The 21,999-nt window shown below is 41.7% G+C and overlaps 1 protein-coding gene across 1 annotated transcript in view; it reads left to right on the top strand.

Annotated features, from left to right (window-relative positions):
* The window catches only part of CSMD3 (CUB and Sushi multiple domains 3), a 1,539,978-nt gene that overhangs the window by 1,090,242 nt on the left and 427,737 nt on the right, over nucleotides 1-21,999 (top strand). The window contains exon 33 of the mRNA XM_068237930.1: nucleotides 12,652-12,768. Within this exon, the coding sequence (XP_068094031.1) occupies nucleotides 12,652-12,768 (117 nt within the window). The remainder of the gene's footprint in view (nucleotides 1-12,651; nucleotides 12,769-21,999) is intronic.

Genomic DNA, 21,999 nt, shown 5'->3' with positions numbered 1-21,999 from the left:
TGGACGTTATTTTGCACTGCGTTATGTGTCTCTTGGTGCGCCGTTTTCGATGCATACTGATGGAACGAAAACGGAGCATGCGTTACATTAAAAAAAACATTACTGAGCATGTGCAACACACATAACACAGCAAATGTATTGCTAAACGCACAGCATGCAGCACTTTCTAAATATTGCTACACGTTACACACAACGCAACGTGTGCACTGTGAATGTCGCAGAGACTTTGTATTGCTGTGCGTTAGTCTGCGTTATAATTTTTAATAACGTGCGACTTTAACGTCCCACTGTGAAAGAGGCCTTTATAAAAAAAAGTAACTTGAAACATTGAAGCTCCAGACTTCTCTAAAGTGTTTTATGAGTTCTGAGTTGAGGTGTGGTTAGAACCGATGGAGCAAATCATTTCAACTTGCTGTCAATAACTCATCTGCAGCATGTTCTGTCAGTCACAGAAATCTGATTCCGACAGATTTCTGCTTTTTGATAAGTGTCTTCCACAGAAAAGTATATTTTTTTTGTCAACAAAGTTACTTAATAGTAAAAAAAAATAAAAATAAAAATGGGGAATCCGCTATTTTTTGCGGATGTATTCTGAATTTCTGATCAGTCACAGCTGTAAACTTTTGCATTCCCTGATTGGTCTAATACTTTTGAAGTCTTCTGGTTGACCACAAATCACAGCGGTAATACGATTTCCATTGAAAAATTCTAAATTCTGTGATTGGCCTAAAATTTCTGCAGTAATCCGATTTCTGCAGAAACATTCAGCAAAAAATTGGTCTTTTGCTTCAGAGTCTCCTAAAATTACTCCTGCATTCCTACCCTCAGCCATACCAGGGGCATTGCTAGCCCCAAAGATCAGTGGCACGTGCCCTGGATCTATTCTGGGGTGCCCCGATGTCCCCCAGGCAGAGTAGGGGCACCACAGCACCCAGCAGGGCACCACAAAGTACCCAGCATGGCACCAAAACACCCAGCATGGCATTACGGGACCCAGCATGCCCGATAGAGGCACCCTAACACCCAGCATGACAATTGGGGTATGCTTGGTGCTACAGTGCCTGTATGTGGGCATATTGGGTGAGGTAATGCCGTGCTAGGTGCTGTGATGCCTTTACAAGTGCATGAAGGGAGCTGAGGTTCTTCTATGGAGGGCATGCTGGGAAATGTGATGCCACTATGGGAGGACTTCACTAGAGTTCCAGGGAATGCTATGGGGGCTGGCAATAGGCCAGCTTGCCCAGCAAAAAGCCAGACCAGCCAGCACAGAAGCCAGGTAACTCTGCCTAGTTATGTTTAGGTGACGCTGCCCATTTGTGACATGCTGATATTTTTTTTGGAAGGGTGGGGAGTTTACCACTGTTAAGTTCATGTAAATTTAACTCCACCCATGGCCACACCCACATTCAAGTGCATGTCCACACCCATTTTTCAGCTGGAGTGCCCAAAATGTGCCCCGAAACTCTTAGGATCCTAGCAACGCTCCTGCTCTATACCTAGCATGCTAAGACCTGTTGGAAACCAAATTCAGACATTCTAGTTTCTTATTCCCGTGGGACCTTGTCTAAAGGTGAAGAACATGGTGTCAGATTGGAGTATTGAGGAAGAAGGAAGGTGAGAGATCTGCCAGGCATTACATTTGCATTCATATTTAAAGAGCACCTAAAGTGCACCCACTAATAATAGTTAAGTATCTGAATCGGAAATAAAAAATGAATTTTACTCACCCACTAATCCATTGATTCTAGCAACGTTACTTAGTTATTACTGTGTTTCAAAGTTATGTTAACCACCTGAAACTGATTTTTAGGGTCTGAGGGTTTGGTCTCTGATGCTTGATTTGCATAATTTCCAATGTTCACTTGGGAAGAAGGATGACACAGTCTGAATTTCTCTGAAACAATTTCAGCCTATGGCATTGACGGTCAGTGGAGCCAGTATCTAGATAAGGTATTTTACAATTAGTTTGCTTAGCCACAGCTAATCAAGGATCCTATAGCCAGATAAAAACCATCTATACACAGACCTAGAAAATGTTCCTGTCTGCACTGGTGCCTTAAAGGGAAGGTTCAAGCAAAATAAAAAATGAGTTTCACTTACCTGGGGCTTCTACCAGCCCCATGCAGCCATCCTGTGCCCTCGTAGTCACTCGCTGATGCTCCAGTCCCCTGCTGGCAGCTTGCCGACCTCGGAGGTCGGCGGGACGCATTGCGTACATTTTTACGCATTCCCGCTAGTTCAGGAACATTAACACATACGTTTTTATGCATTACTGGTTCAATGTGTAAATTTTTACGCATTGAACCAGTAATGCGTAAAAATGTATGTGTTATTGTTCCTGCACTAGCTGGAATGCGTAAAAATGTATGCAATGCGTCCCGCCGACCTCCGAGGTCGGCAAGCTGCCAGCGGTGGACTGGAGCAGCAGTGAGTGACTACGAGGGCACAGGATGGCTGCATGGGGCTGGTAGAAGCCCCAGGTAAGTGAAACTCATTTTTTATTTTGCTTGGACATTCCCTTTAAGTAAATTAGAGAACCAGGAAAAGAGGTGAAAAAGAGGAAAGATAAACAGAGGGGAAATGAGAGAGAAAAGATGTAATAGAGAGAGGAGAATAAATTATTGTAAATCCCAGTTCACACAGTCAACAGACTGGCAAAATTGCATGTGATTTTCCTAATGTGAAAACATTAATCTACAGCAGAAACCTAGCCTCAGCAATAGAACCTGAACAAGCATGCAGGTGTTTCTGACTGACCTCTGACTAGATTAGCTGCATGCTTGTTTCAGGTGTGTTATTCAGCCAACAGAATAAGAAAAGAAAACATAATTTACCATTAGGAGTATAGTCAGGAATCTCTCATGTCATTGGGCGTCCATCTGAAAGGTCGAGTGATTAACACACCATTCGGCATCATCTGCATTTTGTGATGCACCACCCAGATGTTTGAAGATATAATTTATACTTTTAATTACTGCTAACCTGTTTTATGCACATTGATTGAGAGTAATCTTTTGCATAATTAGTTTCTTTAGGCCAGATCTGCAAGGAAGCACTTTCCAAATATAGTCAAGATTTGCCTGTATTACCGGATCTGAAGACAAAGCAAAACTTATATTCTGGGGGGAGGAGGAGCGTCTGTGAATTGTGGAAAAAAGATTATTTCTTAGTTGAGAGTAAGGTGAGCAGAGATTCTGAGGTTCCCTTTGTTTAGTGGACTCTACAGTCACGTAAAAGAACCAATAGGGTGGTAAGGTCAAAGGAGCAAAGGTTAAGTCAGACATCACAAATTAAACATGAATTGAAGCTGGAAAATACAAAAGAAGGGACACAGAGAGAGCCCAATATAGTGTTGTAAGTACTGGCAATACATTTATATCAAAAGCAAGTAGATAAATACTCACAAACTAGGGTCACCACATAGGCAACCACTGTGAATGCAGGTGAGGAGATTAGAGCTGGCCCCACTCAGGATTGAGAAGTCGCTCTCCGTAAAACAGAAAAAGGGGTAGGACCCCTCCACCAAGGGTGGACTCACATGTTGTACTATTGTACAATGCAAACAGAGGTGCCAAAAGGATAAAAAAAAGGCTAACATTCTTAAAAAATTATATAGAGAAAGCAGTGGTGGACTTACCTTCTCCAAGCAGACAAAAAGTACTGTCGATTTGTAAAGCCACAGTAAATTTTATTTACACACTCCAGAATATTGTGCAATGCATTTGACAGGCATGACCCTGCTTCATCAGGCAGTAAAGTAGGAGCATATAACAGCTGCAGGTCTAAATAACACCAAGCGCCTCTGTCAGACACTGACACTGCATGTGTTTACTGGGCTTAATTTTCCACCGGTTACTGTAACATTCATGTCATCCTCCTGAAAACTAGCAATCATGTATATGTTTACAATGCAACATTCTATTTTCTAAGTGTAAAAAAATAGCTTCAGAGACACTATCTTCAGAGACACCATCTGAATGGAGTTTCTTATGATCTCCCTGTGTTTGTGTGTGTGTGTGTGTGTGTGTGTGTGTGTGTGTGTGTGTGTGTGTGTGTGTGTGTGTGTGTGTTAGACTGCCTTAGACTGCAGTAGGAGCATAAAAAAGGGCAGCATGGCGTAGTGGTTAGCACTTTGGATCCCAGCCAGGTCAACAACTACAAGGAGTTTGTATGTTCTCCCCGTGCCTGTGTGGGTTTCCTCTGGGTACTCCAGATTCCTCCCATATCCCCCAAAAACATACAGATAAGTTACTTGCCTTCTCCCCTAAATTGGCTCTAGACTATGATACATACACTACACGATACATACATAGGCATGTGACTATAGTAGGGATTAGATTGTGAGCCCTTCAGAAGGACAGTTAGGTGAGAATATACTCTGTACAACACTGTGTAAGATGTTGGCGCTATATAAATACTATATAGTAATAATAATAATGTACACTACACACACAGCATACTTTGCTCACACTCCTGAAGCAATCCAAACACATAAGATCCATTTTAATGCCCGTTTCACAAAACTCATTTGTGAGATTCTCGTGGACCAAGTGGAAGTTCAACGAAAATTTTGCAAAATGGCCAGCAAAAATTTTGCTCATCATTAGTGTCTACCTCTCTACCGTATTACTTGATCAAGGGAGCAGAGGAGCATTGGGTGTGGCTTGGTGGCTTGGGGGACCCTGCAGAGTCATTGCTCTAGTTCTTCATTGCAATGTTCTCCATGTTCTGCACAGTCTTAGCAATTAGGGCCAATTCACATGGGCATCAAGGACGTCTTGTTTAGCCAATGCTAAATGCTTTTCTGCAACCAAGTAGAAAAGCATTTGGCATTGGTTCCCATCGTTCGGCTCTTGCTTTGCATTTTCCACCTAGGGGGACACGAAGTGCCAAACATAGCTGATCCTGGACGCTACATGTAACATCCAGGATGTGATGAGATGGTGGGATTGAGTGTGGCGCTAACATGACCAATGAGAAAAACCAGTTCCATCATTTAAAAAGCACTTCCCTTCATTTGAGTAGACAGCACTTGAGTGGCGAATGCCGCAACGTCCTTGGCAGCCGTGTTTAAGGGGAACCCGAGTTGAGAGGGATATGGAGGCTGCCATATTTATTTCCTTTTAAACAATACCTTTTACCTGGCAGTCCTCCTGGTCCTGTGTCTCTAATACTTTTAGCTATAGACCTTGAACAAAACATGCAGAAGATCAAGTACTCTGACTAAGCTGACTCAGATTTTACTGGATTAGCCATATGCTTGTTTCGAGGTTTTGACTCAGACACTACTTATGCCATAAAATCAGCAGGGCTGCCAGGCAACTGACATTGTTTACAAGGAAATAAATATGGCTATAAGGATTGATCATGAAGATTGTGGTCGTGACTAGAACCAGACTGGCAGATCCACGATCTCTGCATGGCTATCCTTTAGGTTAAACAATGCCAGAAGATCACAATTGAAATACGGACGTCTGTACAATAGAGTAGAATAGTAAATCACAAATATGCAGCATAACAAAGACACAAACCACCATACACATACAATCATACAATCAAACAATATGTGGTGCAGCACAATACCAGAACCTCTATCTATCTATCTATCTATCTATCTATCTATCTATCTATCTATACAGAATATGTACAGCAACACACAACATATCAGAATACAATAATGAATAATCCAAATCAGCATACACAAAAGGAAGTCATACAAGCAAGAGTCAAGGCAAGGCAGGAAACAGGGAACACAGGATCAATGGCCAAAGTCACACAACTGCACGAGCAAACAGAACGGCCTAGCAATGTGCTGCTAGGAAGTCTAGTCTTAAATAGCAGCACATTGATCAGGTGATCTCTCAGAAAGTTCTCATAGTTCCATCTGCTGGTGATCTGGGGAACTGCACAGTTCTCAGAAACAAGGGAGACATCTGATGGTTGACAGAGGAAGTTCACAGCAAACTTCACTAGTGATGTCACCAGTAGGACAACAGAGGCACAGATCCTGACATTATAGTTCCACCTGCTAGTTGTTCGGGGGACTGCACAGTTCTCAGCAACAGAGGGGACATCTGCTGGTTGACAGTGGAAGTTCACAGCAAACTTCACTAAAGATGCCACCAGCAGGACAACAGAGGCACAGATCCTGACAATGGCTGCCTCCATATCTCTCTCCCCTCTTATTCCCTTCAACGCTCACGTAAATTGGCCCTAACTTGTGGCTTCTGATCAACTCAGCTCTTAAATCAAGATACGCAATTTCACGGTTTATTTCTCTGTCAATAGGTCGTGGAAAATGTAAAGACAATGATAATGTGTTTAAAAATATGTGCTGTTTTGGAATAAATACATAGTTAGAGTCAGGTTCCGATTATGTTATGACTATATGATCTCACCTGATATATGACAAAGGGGGCTGACGCACTACCTCTCCTTAGTGGCTGTAGAAGCTCATATTTTAGCAGTTTTGCTGACTTTACTTAATGTCATGATTCACTAACTTTAAATGCCATCCAGGAAAGTTTTGCATTCATTTTGCACTTAATTATGCTCATAAATTAACGCCTAACATAAATTGTTTCACCTGGTATTACTGAATGATTCATGACAGCTTTTTCAATTGCCTGCCACACATGACTAGAGGACTAACTGAATCAGGCAGATTAATACTGATAATTCACAGCCTAGCTATATTTTTGTTGTCAACCTAAAGTGAACCTCCAGACTAAAAATCTACTCAGCAGCACTAAAAAGGCTTGTTGTTTCTTTAACAGTTTTACAGCATCAGAACTTTGTTTTTCTTATCCCAGCCACATTTTTAGCTGCACAGAAGCTAAGCTCCGCCCCATCAATGAAATCTTTCCGGACATTTTTCCCCTGATACTGTGCAAGCATGATGGGATTTCTGATGTTGTTGTTCTCATTGCCTAGCTACTGGGAGGGGTGATCAGGACACAGGGCAGTTGGAACTGTGTCTCATGCTCCCTGTCACCTCCTTCAACAAAAAAGATGGCTGCCCTCATGAAATCACATACATTTGCCTGTTCTTTTAAAACAGGGTGGGTAAGAGATTATATTACCTATCTATTTTAATTAACATAACTAATGTAACTTAATGACAATTGTTTAGGCTGAAGTTCCTCTTTAACATTTATAAGCATTTAGTTAGCCTAGATTAGTTGCCTTTTTTTTGGCCAATAAAAACAAAAACAAATAACAGTATGCTGATTCCCTGATGTAAAAAATACTAGCCTCATCCCCAGAACCAAACACTGGTATTAATCAAAGAAATACTCTCTTGCTGTAAATACCAGCCAGCTATGGCTGTTGTGTAGGTGAGATGTGCCATTCCTAAGTCCCCATTCACACTGGGAATCACAAAACGCGATCATAATCGGCAAGCATTGTGATGTGCCGCGGTTTTTCCGTGATTGTGTTTTGCATCACAATCACTGGAAAATGCTGCATGCAGTGTGTTTGCGATCTTCGAGAATTGCAGTCGTGCTGCAATTGCCACAGCGTGAGTAACCCCATAGGATTAAATGTGTTAAGGTGCTTGGCTGATCGCCAGCAAAAAACGCCGCCAAAAAAAGCGCGAGTGTGAACACTCACCAAGCGATGTGCCCATGTCTGGTGGGTACAGAAATGTCTGAGGCACCCCCTTGTTTAGTGGAGTTCACAGTAATGAAGAATTTAACAATCAGAGAAGCACACCCATCCTAACAACTACTGGGGTCTTCTAAAAAAAATAAATACATTATTTAATTTCCTAAAGTGTAAATCATTAAAAATATAACAGGGAACACATGTTTTTCTGTACTTGTTCTTATTGTTGTTGTTCTTCTTCTTATTGTTGTTGTTGTTGTTCTTCTTCTTCTTGTTGTTGCTGTTGTTATTATTATATTTTTTGGCTGCTTGGTTAGCCCGTGAACTAGTTAGAGTCTGCATACCACAGAATTTTTCCAGCAGTTTTTGAGGTGTGTTTAGCTTACAGCGACAACAAATGGATGATTGGCATATTGAACAGTTATGCATTGTGGGAGACCTCATATGCTCACTCCAACCTCAATAATCGCAAATATCATCTGTTTTAAGAAGGTAAACTTCTGTTTTGCATAACATTTTAGTAAGAAAGTTGTAAGGGTCCTTTTTAGCCCCTTACACACTCCTAGGAGTTCTGGTTCACCATGGGCTTGCTGTAACTCTAGAATGCATTGGGTAGCTATTCAGTTACTGCATTTACTTTGTTTCCATGCTGTTACGCTGTCGTGTCTAACTTTGGATTATGAAACAATATTCTTTTGTAATGCATTTTGTTTAATGAGAAATATCCGTTTGAGAGTAAAAACATAATATTTCTTTGTTTTGCAAATAAATGCCACAGTATTAAAGGTGCAAGAAGTGGATTGGGAACAGCTTGTTTATTATTACCACTGTTCAGAGCATATTTAGAAGTGATTCTTACCAGCATAGCACCAATAAAGAGCTTATAATTCTATTGAGAGAGGGCCCCTCTGCCCCTGGTGTGGTCCCAACTTCTGCATCCCTATGCCACTGAAAAAAGGTGTTTCTGACCCCTTAAAGGGACTCCGAGCAGTGCAGTAACTATGGAAAGATGCACACCATTTTGAAGCCCTCTTTCTCCTCTATCCAAAGATATATAAACCTCCACCCTACGCCTTTTAGTTTTTATTATTTTCGCATTGGAAAGATCATGCTGGTAGGTGTGAGGATATCGTCATGGAAAATAGAACCCAAAGTCACCATTTGTTTCTTGGATAATGCAAGGGGGATTAATAATCTCTTGCTGGATTTTTTTTTTTTTTTTAGTTTTTTTCGTTGTCTGACCCATGCTAGAAGGTACTGAAATCAACTGTTTGTATATGTGTCACAACAAACAGGAAGTAAGGGGAAAGTTCTGCAATAGGGTACACATGAAGGTGTGGAAAAACTTTAAAAATGGGGAATGGATCTGTGTCCAATTCTTATTCATCCAGGGCTTATGTAACTTTTGGGTGGAGCTGGGCTTTAGATACAGCCGACTGTGCACATAAGCAAGAGAGATATATCTTCCCTTCCTCCCCTATTCTTCTGTCACCATCCTACCACTGGCAACATTTCAACCCAACTTCTCTGTCTCTTATCAAATGCTTCAGTAAAAGCTGCTTACAGCACCTCGAGCTGTGTGCTTTGTGGCTTCATTTGCATGGAAACAAAAGAGCAAAGTCGATTTAGCCGTGAAGAAAACTTAGCCACAGCGAGATTATTGTCTGCTGGATATAAACCCTCTTGCAAACAAACAGTCGCAGAAGCAAAATCAGATTTGCTGATAAACTGCACAATGCTCAATTGCTGTAAATGTCTCCCGAGAGGTACCGCGACATACGGAGATCCGAAAGCGTAATTAACTTATCTCGCCGCCGTACACTCCAAATGTGTCACTTAGAGCAGGAGCTCAGTTTGTTACACTAATATCTTTATGTGAGAAGTCCTCTCCTCACAGATCCAAACAACATTCATCATCTCTGAGGTGCATCAACAAGTTTGGAAGTTATTTAAAAGTTTTGTATGCTTTTTTTTAACATTACAACTATAATCACATTACTATGGTATAATAAAAACAGCCGTGTAGTGCTATTATTATTATCATTTATATAGCACTGACACATTTTCCACAGTGTTTAACAATAACAAATACATTGAACAATTCACATCACTATTGTAACGGTTGGGTGTCGCAGCTCAGATGTCTGATTATTTGGTGATCTGCAGACGCTATACCTGATTATGTGTGGTCTGCAGAATCACCACTAATACCAGTATAGCAGCACAAGGAGCTGAGTGTGTAGTGCTTGGTGCAACCGTAACTTAATAGTTTGATGAGCCCTCACCAGAGTGGCTGGTGAGGTACTATCAGTACACTGACAGTATAATAGAGTACAGTAACTTTAATAGTTTGGCGAAACCTCACCAGAGGGGCTGATGAGGTACCATCGGTTCACTGATCGTATAATAAGTACAAACCCCAGCAAGCTGGAGATACTGAAAGGGAAGGGATAGAATCTCCCGAGGATCGGGTGATTCAGACAGTACTGCAGCCTAGTGATCACCTGAAGGGCAGGATAACAAGACTGAACTGCAGCCTAGTGATCACCTGAGGAGCAGGTGATTCAGACCATACTGCAGCCTAGGAGCAGGAGGTACAAACAGTACTGTAACTAGTGATCACCTAGGAGCAGGCGTTTCAGGCTGTACTGCAGCCTAGGAGCAGGAGCAACCGGTCACTAGCAAATAACTTCACCAGAGGAGCTGGAGAAGCTAACACCTCACCAGTGGCAAGGGCCCACTGGTGAGTAGAATGGTCAGACAGGCAAGGGTTGGCAACAGAGAGGACAGAATCAGAATATAATCGTAAGGCAGAAGAGTAATCGGTAATCAGGCAGAGGTTCAGCAACTAATCAGATGGGCAGAGGTACAGAATCAGTAAGCTTAGAGCGAAGTCAGAGGATAGCCAGAATCATACACAGAATAATTAATAACAATGTAATAATATCCTAGTCTAGGTGTGAAGTCCTTGGTTTCAACACCTGGGATGTAGTCTAAGGTCTGAGCGCTAACATGAGATGTATTCACGACAGCAGACAGCACCAGACTGAAGCCCGGAGGCTTAAGAAGCAGAGGAGACCTCACTGGCACGCCCCCTGCACTCAGCCAATCCTGGGCGCCGTGAGTCTCCTCTGAGGTCAGCTGACGAGCCTCCTCCTCGCATAAAGGTCCCGTCTGTGCGCGCACCCGCGTGACACAGGGACCCTATCCGCTAACGAATGACCCAACCTCGGCGTCCTAAATGCCAGAGGAACGAGCAGGGGAACGGAGGCAGCTGCGTCGGCGGTGCTATTCGCCGCAGCTGCCTCTTCAGGCGTTATAACTATCCCTCAATAATTCTCGCAGTCTAATGCCCTTCCTTGCTAGAGAAGGTTGGAAATTTCCAATTCCCGACAATGCCGATTACTGATTCCATGGATTTACAATTTCCGTTTTCCGATTTCCAAGGAGTCTTTTTTTAGTAATTTTTTCCATTCTCTGTCTGGCCAAATACTTCTGAGTTGACCCTGCATTCTCTGATTGGTCCAATGCTTCAGAGTTCTGAGATTGGACTAAATTTAATGAGTTGCGGTATTTCCACAGAAGTCCAATTTCCAAGTTCCGTTCAGAAATGCTGATTTGCGATCGGAGATGCAGAAATTAATTTTTCATTGAATCTGAATGAGTATCCCTATACCATCCTATAGTTTTAGGGTTAGTTTTTGATGGAAGATAGTTATCCTACTAGTACTAGTATGTTGTCAGAAAATGGGGTGGAACCATACTCCCCAGCAAAAACCCAAAAAATAATCTAGAAAACACACACATACCATGAATACATGTATAAAACAGAATAAAATATGTTGGGTGATAAAAAAAACAATGTATTAGACATTCCTTTTTTCATATTTTTAGTTATTCTACTCTAAAGTAAGATTGCTTCCCCATTCCAAAAATAAGGAACCACTCACTTTGCGTTTATGTGTATACAGTATATACTCGCATATAAGCTGACCCGTGTATAAGCCAATTTACCCACTTTTTTCCTCAGAAACTCGGAAAAAGTGTTTGACTCGCATATAATCCCCCTACCAGTATAGCCCCCTCCACAGTAGCCAGATGTACCACCAGTGCAAGTCAGCCCCTTTCCTCATAACTAGATGTACCCCAAGGATGATACAGCTGTGTCTCAAGATGCCACTAGATGGCGTCATAGATATAGGATACAATGATTACCACACAGGAAGAATCCCCAATTATTTCACCGCTGACACGTTTCTTGCACGCTCCACTCCACAAGCAAGGTGACACAGGTAGTCTTGAGCAGTGCACTCTGCACACCATGTTGAAGGGAATGAGGGGTACGGACACAGCAAGGAGCCAGCTGGCAAGAGCAGCATCACTAGTACACAATCCTTACATTTCTCTCCCAGTAACAAAACCTGCTCCACCATCTGTACTGCTCCACTGACTCACATATAGGTCGAGGGGATAACTTTCCAGCACATTTTTGTGCTGAAAAATTAGGCTTATATGCTAGTATATAAGGGAATAAAAAATGTTGCTCTCAACCCATGAGATATGTCTCCTCTCCACTAGATCCTCCCGTATAGACCTTTGGAATTTGAGTATTCTGCAGTGTAGTTTAGCTGTTCCTACCACTGCATTCTTGTGAACCACTGTCTCCTAGTTTAGGAATCACAGCCCTGAGTCTTTCTACCACCACTGGGACCATTTTGGCCTTCACTTTCCACATCTTCTGTAGTTCTTGTTTCAGGCCCAAGTGCATCTGCAGTGTATTATACTCCTTATTTCTCATGTTGGTGCTGCTATATCAATCACTCATGTTCTCTTCAGTTGAATTTGGAAAACCCCTTTTTCAAAATAACAGATAGTCTGTTGCTACTGGCACCAGGTCCAATGTTTGATAAATTTGCCTTCAGCCGTTATCAAAAAATCAATATTATAATGATTGTAATTGCAGTAACCATGTAAATTATATTTCTGCAGGAACACTGAGTTTGGATTTGACTCACCTGGCATTTTTTCCTTGTCATTTTTCAGCTCCATGTGGAAGCCGCTCTACAGGCTCGGAGGGAACTGTGTTATCTCCAAACTACCCTAAAAACTACAGCATTGGACACAACTGTGTATATTCTGTTGCAGTTCCCAAGGAGTTTGGTGAGTAGACTTAACAAAAAAAACAACAACAACCGTGTAATGTGTTCTTTATATTGTAAGTGGTAGTATTGGACACTGCAGTGTATGCATTGTCCTTTGGTTATGTTTACACTTACAGTTGTGGTCAATGGATCATACTCAAAATGGGAGACTGTTAGCAGTGGGGTCCCACAGGGGTGTGTACTGGGTCCAGTGCTCTTCTATTTATTTATTAATGACCTAGTAGACGTAGTAGTGAGCAATGTTGCTATTTTTGCAGATGATACAAAATTGTGCAGAATCATCAACTCTCAGGAAGATGGGGACATATTGCAACAGGATCTGGATAGGATGGCTATATGGGCACATAAATGGCAGATGAAATTCAATGTTGAAAAATGTAAAGTCATGCATTTTAGTCATACCAGTGGTCTAGCACCATACAAAATAAATGGAATACAGTTGGGGACATCAAACTTGGAGAAGGACTTAGGAGTACTCATCGACAACAAGTTAAATAATCGTACTCAATGCCAAGTCGCTGCAGCTAAAGCTAACAAAATTTTCGGTTGCATTAAAAGGGAAACAAAAGCTCGAGATGCTAGCATAATATTGCCCCTGTTTAACTCTCTAGTAAGGCCACATCTGGAATATGGAATTCAGTTCTGGGCACCACATTACAGGAAAGATATTGCAGTCTTAGTGCAGGTGCAGAGACAAGCAACAAAACTGATATGTGGGATGGAAGGTCTCACTTACCAAGAAATGTTAGATAAACTGGGTTTATTTAGTCTAGAGAAAAGACGTCTTAGAGGGGATCTAATTAACATGTATAAATACATCAGAGGGCAATATAAAAGCTTGGCGGATGAGCTTTTTGTCCCTAGGCCTTCTCAAAGGACTAGAGAACATGATCTGCGCATGGAGGAAAAACGTTTTAGCCATTTATTTAGGAAAGGGTTCTTTACAGTAAGAGTTATTAAGATGTGGAATGCATTGCCACAGGAAGTAGTTATGACAAACTCTATACCTGCATTTAAAGGGGGCTTAGATGCTTTCCTTGCGTTGAAAAACATCCATGGCTACAATTACTACGTAATGCCTAATGCTGTTGATCCAGGGATTTTATCTGATTGCCCTCTGGAGTTGGGAAGGATTTTTTTTCCATTTTGGGGCTAATTGGACCATGCCTTGTAAGGGTTTTTCACTTCCTCTGGATCAACAGGAATATGTGAGGGAGTAGGCTGGTGTTGGTGTTGTACTTTGTCCTCTGGTTGAACTCGATGGACGTATGCCTTTTTTCAACCCAAATAACTATGTAACTATGTAACTAAGATAGTTCCATAGTTAGTTGGGTTGAAAAAATACATACGTCCATTGAGTTCAACCAGAAAAAGGTTCAATACTGGTCGGCATCCTTACATATATCAGTAGGCCCAGATTTACCTCAAAGGAGCCTATAGGCTGGCTGTTCCCAGCTGTCACTTCTCTCTTACTTCCCTTGCCCTTCATAGGTAGCTATAGGTATAAATTAGGTATACAGAAGTACCCTCAATATTAAGTAGCTAGAGGTGCCCCCAAGTATTACGTAGCTAGAGGTACCCCTGACTGAAGAGAGATCTTGTCAGTGGAATGTCGAGAGCAGGGTGAGTAACTTCTCATCTACACCCTTATCAGGACTCACCAAAGTAGGGAGGTGCTTGATAAGGGGAGTGAGCCGCCTTTCCAACATCAGGTGCCCATAGGCATGTGCCTACAATGCCTTGTGGGAAATCCGGCCCTGTATATCAGTTAGTTTAGAGGGACATCAAAAACCCTTACAAGACTTGTGATTGATTTTAGAAGTGTGCTTACAATTAATGCATGAACTTTTCAATGTAATAACCCAGAGCAATGACTGTAGTGCATTTTAGATGTTATGGTATCATTCTGTTAGTCACATTGATCCCAGGGACTCTGCTAAAACCATTCTATGTTGCTAGTTGATGAGTAGATTGATCCCAGCACTTGGACATCTGCTAGGAAGCAAAGACTCATCACGTAATGTAATCTCTAATATAACCGTAAATAGAATTGTTTTTGTAGGCTAATGCATTTTATTGGCTAATTAAATGAAAATAAAATGTTTGACACTCAGAACCTCCGGCACATCAACCTCCTTAGGTAGATAACGTGAATGTTCTTAAAAATGTTCTTTTGAAAATACACTTAGATGGTCAATTAAAGGTTTAACCTACGGAAATAGTTCTCTTTCTCTCTTCTACTGCCTAGACCTGTGTGGTACCACATACTGCTCAAACTAGTTAGCAGTTTCTGCAAGAGAAAGAATGGTGCCTAATTAGCCGAGACAACAGTTTATGCTCCAGTTTTCATACAACATGAGTCCTTGTGATGTTTAGCAAGGTACTTATCAGAATGCCCTACAGAGCCTGGGTAAGCTTCACAGCTATTTTACAGTTAGGAAAAGGCTGAGTCATCCAGAAAGCTATCCACATGTGACCAGCATTAGTTACAGTATTACAAATTAGATTACAGATTAGCTACCCCAAGACAGGTCATCTTTGGTCCCTGCTATTCAACTCTTGGTCTGTCAGCTTTTTCTGTAATTAGCATCATGAAGGAACGTCCTAATTAACGCATCTCCTATGGTGGTCCCATTCACATTTTGCCCTAATGAATGCAATTTGTCTTCTCTTTCAATCAAATGTATATGCTGGTGTCATCACGCTTTGTTATAGTGTTTGCTTATCAAACATGGGAAAACCATGTTCACAATACCAACAAAAAAAAAAAAGGAAATTCTCAAACAATAAAATGTACAACACGGTATCTGAAAAATGTAAAGAAAGAACGATACATTTTATATATTTGGGTAAAAAGATGTAATAATATGGGTAAGATTATATTTATTTATTTATGTATTTTTTATTAATAAAATCTGGTACTTATAAGTAAGTATTTTATTCTTTAAAGGGACACTTAAGTAAAAAAAAAATGAGTTTTACTCACCCGGGGCTTCCAATAGCCCCCTGCAGCTGTCCGGTGCCCTCGTCGTCTCCCTCCGATCTTCCTGGCCCCACCGGCAGCCACTTCCTGTTTCAGTGACAGGAGCTGACAGGCTGGGGACGCGAGTGATTCTTCGCGTTCCTGGCCACAATAGCACCATCTATGCTGCTATAGCATATATCATATACCATATAGCAGCATAGAGGGTGCTAATGTGTCTGGGAACGCGAAGAATCACTCACGTCCCCAGCCTGTCAGCCCCTGTCACCAAAACAGGAAGTGGCTGCTGGCGGGGCCAGGAGGATCAGAGGGAGGAGGCGAGGGCACCGGACAGCTGCAGGGGGCTATTGGAAGCCCTAGGTGAGTAAAACTCATTTTTTTTGTTTGACTTAAGTGTCCCTTTAAGCATTGTTTCATTTTAGAATATATATTTTTTTCTCATAAATATTTCTACTTAGCATCCGCCACCAACAGATGTTGCTCCCAATAACAAAGTTCCAGGTTTACTGGACAAAGCAGGTTGTTTTGGTGCACATAGTTTAGCGCAGAGCGCTGGAACTAGGAGCCCCATAGCAGTAATGTAATACAGTGTGGGGCGTGTAAGGGTAATTTAGGGCACCGGTGGTTGCCGTTACAGTGGGCCATCCAGGGATTGTAAGGGGGCAAGAGATGTACTCACATCGAAGAGCTACATCTCCCGACATGCATTGTGGTGGCCAGGAACACGCAACACTGCTGCAGGCAGCTCTAACTACTGCAGCTGCGGGTGTGCATGGAAAAGATGGAGTAGCGCATTCAGACAGGGGAGACCATGGCGCATGCATCTTGAAGGTAAGCAATTCCTGTAACCACTCCCCCATGGCCCACTCTATTTATGAAGTTTTTTATATACTGTATTTTTTTAAATAGGCGCTCAGATCCCTTTAGGAGACTTTTTGAGTTCTGAAGTTTAGTAACCAATGCAAAATTCTGTCAATCTATCACCAGGAGCTAACGGTAAGAGAGTTGCCTTCCAGAGAGAAAGTTTCTGTTGTGTTTTACTATTAGATACCTCATGAGGCTTGGGTAACTCGGTAACATGGTTTATTCCCTCAGTTTACAAATAATTTTAGATACCTGATGTTACAATAACTTTTCTACTTCTGAACCAATTTACAATGGTTGGTATAGCAAGCTCTATTTACATTGTACTTAACATTAAAACATGAATTGTAAATGTTAGCCATTTTTTTTTTAAGGATGCATGAAATATATAAGAACATTGCTCTAAAATGGTGTGGTTTCACTGGTGTTTTTTTCCAATATGTATAAATAAAAATGAGTAAAGTACTCACCACCTGACGGGTCCAGCCATGTCCCCTTGACAACGAGCGTTCAGCCATTCCTCTTCCTGCTCACGACAATGTTACACGACGGGCTGACCAGATAAGTTACTCTTTTGCAGGCTACAGCTTCTCACCATCTGTTGTAAAAGCTTCTGAGTAGGCTGGTGCGTGGTGGCCCGTTGCCAGTACTTTGGCCCTTCCTTGGCATAGAGCTGGTGGTCTAAGTCTTATCAGTCTTTGTAAGGCAAGCACTTTGCACGGAGTCATTGGGGATCTTAAAGATCCGATCCGATGTGACGGTTGTTATCGGCACGTGCCGCTAAATGTCATTCGTGTGATCGCGCTCCTGTTCCCTTGTCGCAAGATTGTGGAAATGACCACTCATCGCTCAAAAAATTGTTGGTCATTGGAAAAATCATCAGAAAAATTGTGCAGTGGGTACGGGCTTTAAAAGCAATTTAAGGACTGGCGCATACCTAAAAGTGCTAGCATAATCGCAAACGCTAAGCATTTTTAAAAATGATTTTTTTTTCTAAATGATTCTGGGCATGTGCCAAGTGATTTTCTAGTTATGCCTAGAGATTTTTGAAGCATTTTGGTGTAGCAATTTTTTTTGTACAGTAGAGCTGGAAGTGTACTTGTTTTGAATAAAAAAATGCTTGGAAAACCACTCTGTTCTAGCGTTTTTGAGAGGGATTTTCCACTTTCCTATACTTAACATTGAGGCTGAATCATGCAGAAATGCTGCAGCCTGCAGGACCCGCATTTACATTTGGGAGAAAATCACATCACTCTGGTGTGCTCCATCCCATTCAAATACATTAGCCAAGCACTTTTCAAAGTGCTAGAGTTTTTAAAAGCGCTCAGAAGCGCTCTTCGTGTGTATCAGCCATAACACACATCGCCATGTTTCTTATAGGATTCAAGACTATACAAACAGTCAGGAAGTATGTAATTCATTCAACATTGAAATAGCAATAAATAATAAACATATCAAGTATGATGTGTTGCTTATTTCATCCAGCGGTATACATGAACCTATAGATTCCTAATGCATGTTGATATTTGCTATTGAATCTCATACAGTAGACATATTAGTGTTTTCCCATTCATAAGTTACACATTCTAGCAGTTGTACACATTTGGTAGGCAAGAAGGTGTGAATTGTCTGTAGATATCTGTCTACTCTTAAATTTAGCAGAGCTAAGTTTGGATCAGAAGGGTTCAAGATATCTGTTAGCTCAACCCAAAAGGCAATTCATTACTAATAAAGAACCCAAAAAATATGTGGATGCTTCAATCAGAAGCTATACATTTAAAAAGTAAAAATGTGAGAAAAGAGTGGAACAGAGAACTTTATGAGCCACCGTTTTTGACACACTTTTTTTGTTTTTTTCTTCTCAATAATGATGATTGTGGTGGTGCACTCTTTTTTTATATATTTGAGGTTGATATCCTGTTTATTCAGTAACTTAAAGTAACTGTTTTTCTGAAATCTTCTTAAACTTTTACTATTCAGTAAAGGTTCGTACACACGCCGGACTGCAGGCAACGACGGGTCCGTCGTCACCTCCCGCTGGGTGGGCGTTCCAGCGACAGTCCGGCGTGTGTACAGTCTGTCTGCAGACTGATACAGCTGTTTCTGAGTGATCTGCCCGGCGGATTGCTTAGAAACAGCCATATCAGTCTGCAGACAGACTGTACACACGCCGGACTGTGGCTGGAACGGTGACTACGGACCCGTCGTTGCCTGCAGTCCGGCGTGTGTACGGACCTTTACTGTATAAGAGACTTCATTCTTCCTTACATTCTCTTCAACTTGAAGGTACCGAAGTACTTTGGAATAGTTTAAGAAGATTGCATAGTGTGTAAAGTCACCTTAGAAGTATTTTATAAAATATTTCCCAGTGCGTCACATATTTGGATGCTTTGCAATTTAATGCACTTGCCATGTGCTAGTCTCTAAGATCCCAAGTCTTTTGGAAGTCCCTTTCAAATTCTTTTGTTGACTGTATTTTAAACTCCTCTTGTTGAATCTATAGTGTATTATAGAATAAAGAGATTTCTTAAGTCCCAGCTAAGCTGCTCATTAAGTATTCAAAAATATTTAAGGCATGGTGAGACTTTCAACTCAAAGTTTTATACTGCATTTAAGAGTTATATACAGGGGGAAGTTTGCTTCTGTCAGTTGGTATTTTGCAGTTATCAATGAAAAGTCTATCATGCACTGGAATTTTTTTTTCTCTTATCAAACTGAACTGAGTGTCACTTTACTGTTGCGGTAAAGTGTATCTAGTATACCAAAAGCAGACTTGAGGGGTTGATCCTTTACCAGTGCGACCCCCTACTACGTTAATTAAACTGTAATGAATCTACCCCTTAGTGCCTTATTCAATTCATGCACTAACAGTATCAGATCAGCGCTGCACTTATGCTGTTACTCCACTACACCTGCACCAGATACACCCTGTGAGGTCGACACTCACCAACAGTGGTGGGCCTGGATTGCATAGGCCTTAATATGCCTCTGGCGTACTTATAGGCTCCCCTCACCCTCGAGCCTAGTGGAGTAACAGCATAAGTGCAGCGCTGATCTGATACTGTTAGTGCATGGATTCAAGAACGACTCATTCTTGATACAGAAGCGCACCTTAGAGACTGTACATCTTGTTTGGCTTACTGTGAACCTGTGAAAGTCTCCTGGAATAGTATTCACTGACTATATTAGTATTTAATTTTGATCATATTGATCTAAAAGAGCCATATAGGAAAGCTCTATCCCTTATAGGTGATTTATGGTGTTCTAATACAACTCCTAAGGAGCTTAAGCGCTGTATTACTGGTGTATAACCTTATTCAATTCACCTTTCTCGTAAGTTTTCTCCCGTCCCTAGGAGATGATTTTTTTATCTTCTGTTTAAAATAACTTTCCAGCAAAACAAAAAAAAAAGGGGGAACTGTCAAAATTATTCTCAGTAGTTTCTTGCTTGCTGGTGACTTTAAAGGCATTTTATTGATGAGATGTAAAAATATCACCTAGGAGAAAACTTAGGAGAGTGCAGGACACTGGCAGCCACCCAGGAACTTCGATTTTACTTGCGCATATGATCTTATTAAATGTGAGAGCACTTTTATAACTTTTTTATATCTAAATAAACAAAGTTCCGCCATGCAAGGATGTGATTGAGCCTAGTGATTGAGAGCTGATTCCTGTGAGGAGAGACATCTGATCTGCAGTGAATGCTCTATTGCTGGTCTGTGGTAGGTCAGCCAGTTTATCTGGTGAGCAGTTCATTCATATATTGGTGATTGGGATCACAAGTGGTGAAAAGTAGTGCATGTGCGCGGTGTTGTATAGTGGATCCGAGGTAAACTTTTACTCATTGCATAATTGTGTTCCTTTCATATAGTTTATAGGGCATTCCTCAAGCCAAATACTTTTTTTGTTTTGTTTTAATACTTCAATTCCCTATAAACTAAACAAGCCTCACCCACAGCTTTTTAGAGTGCCTTGGCACTGTAGCATGGGCTTATGGGAGCTCAGTCTGGGCAAGAGGAGGTTACTAGCCAGAGATTTCAGAGGCAGAGGGGAGGAGGAGAGGGGACTGAATTTGTCACATTACACACAAGCAAGCTGATAGAATCTCCAGCTCTCAGCCTGTGACAAACAGAACGTAGCTGCCCTCATTGTATCACAGGAATAAATAACCATAAACTATTGAAGCTTTTTGCAGCTAGATTTGCTGTGTAAACTATCTAAACTTTAGATAAGATTTATAGAAAAGTTACAGCATAAGCGATTCTTGTTTGGATTTTTTGAGGATCTGTCAGGACAAGGAGTTGAGATTGTGAGGAGATCGGTGGATGTTTTAAGTGCTGATTGCTGATCTATTATTGGTCAGCCTTGAGATCTGGTGAGTGATTACTTCACATGGAAATAGGGGATCAATTTACAAAAAATTTAGCACCCTGATACTGCGCTCATATAACAAGTAAATTAGCACTGAAAGTACTTCTAGAGAATACAATCATCCACATTAAAATGCTCATATAAAATACAGTCACAGGCAGTAACCACATATATAATGTCCTTATCCAAATGATAGAACAATAATAATCCCGTGGGAGCGCTCTTCCTAGATGCGTGCACCATCAAGTAAAAGTTCTTTAGTAAATGGTTCAGCGCTCTGCTCTGCCTGTACTTTCAAATACATGTAAAATGTGGCTTAGAAAAGGCCCCCCCTTCGGGGATAGACTCACCAGACTTCGTGGCCTCCAAGGCCTATTCTCGCATTTAGGGTATTGGCCACCCCGCAGCCTCACTGGCACTCCACTCTTGATTGTCCCCAGTCTGTGTAAGCAAAAAAGGGATTCCACATCGCGTAAAAGCATACCAGTTTATTAAAAAATGATTAAAAACAGAATGACAGTGTCTGACCACTCAGGCAATCCAAATGCAAAAAGAAGCCCCGGTGGGGGGGGGGCGCTGTGGGGGGCCGCCGAGCTGGAGGGGTAGCTGGCAGGACGGAGGTATTGGGCCTAGCGGCGGGGAGGGGGTCGTACCCCCCCTCCCTCGCCTGGGTCCCCCGAACTGCGCTCCCCTCCAGCCTTACATAGAAGAAGCAGCCGCTATTTGTAAGACGCACGGGCGGGGAGGACTCACCTCTTCCCAGCGTGCGCTCCACTGACGTCACCAGACCGCGAAGTCTGGTGAGTCTATCCCCGAAAGGGGGGCCTTTTCTAAGCCACATTTTACATGTATTTGAAAGTACAGGCAGAGCAGAGCGCTTAACCATTTACTAAAGAATTTTTAATAGGGGATCAAACCTAAGTCAATCTGTGTGGAGGAGGACTTGGAAAATTATTGGAACTTTGTCTGTCACTTTATTATGTGGGAGAGCCTACACACCATACAATGTAT

The sequence above is a fragment of the Hyperolius riggenbachi genome, chromosome 5 (genome assembly GCF_040937935.1).
Source record: "Hyperolius riggenbachi isolate aHypRig1 chromosome 5, aHypRig1.pri, whole genome shotgun sequence".
NCBI lineage: Eukaryota > Metazoa > Chordata > Amphibia > Anura > Hyperoliidae > Hyperolius > Hyperolius riggenbachi.
The sequence above is the reverse complement of the archived record's forward strand: the minus strand, read 5'-3'. Positions and strand labels throughout refer to the sequence as shown.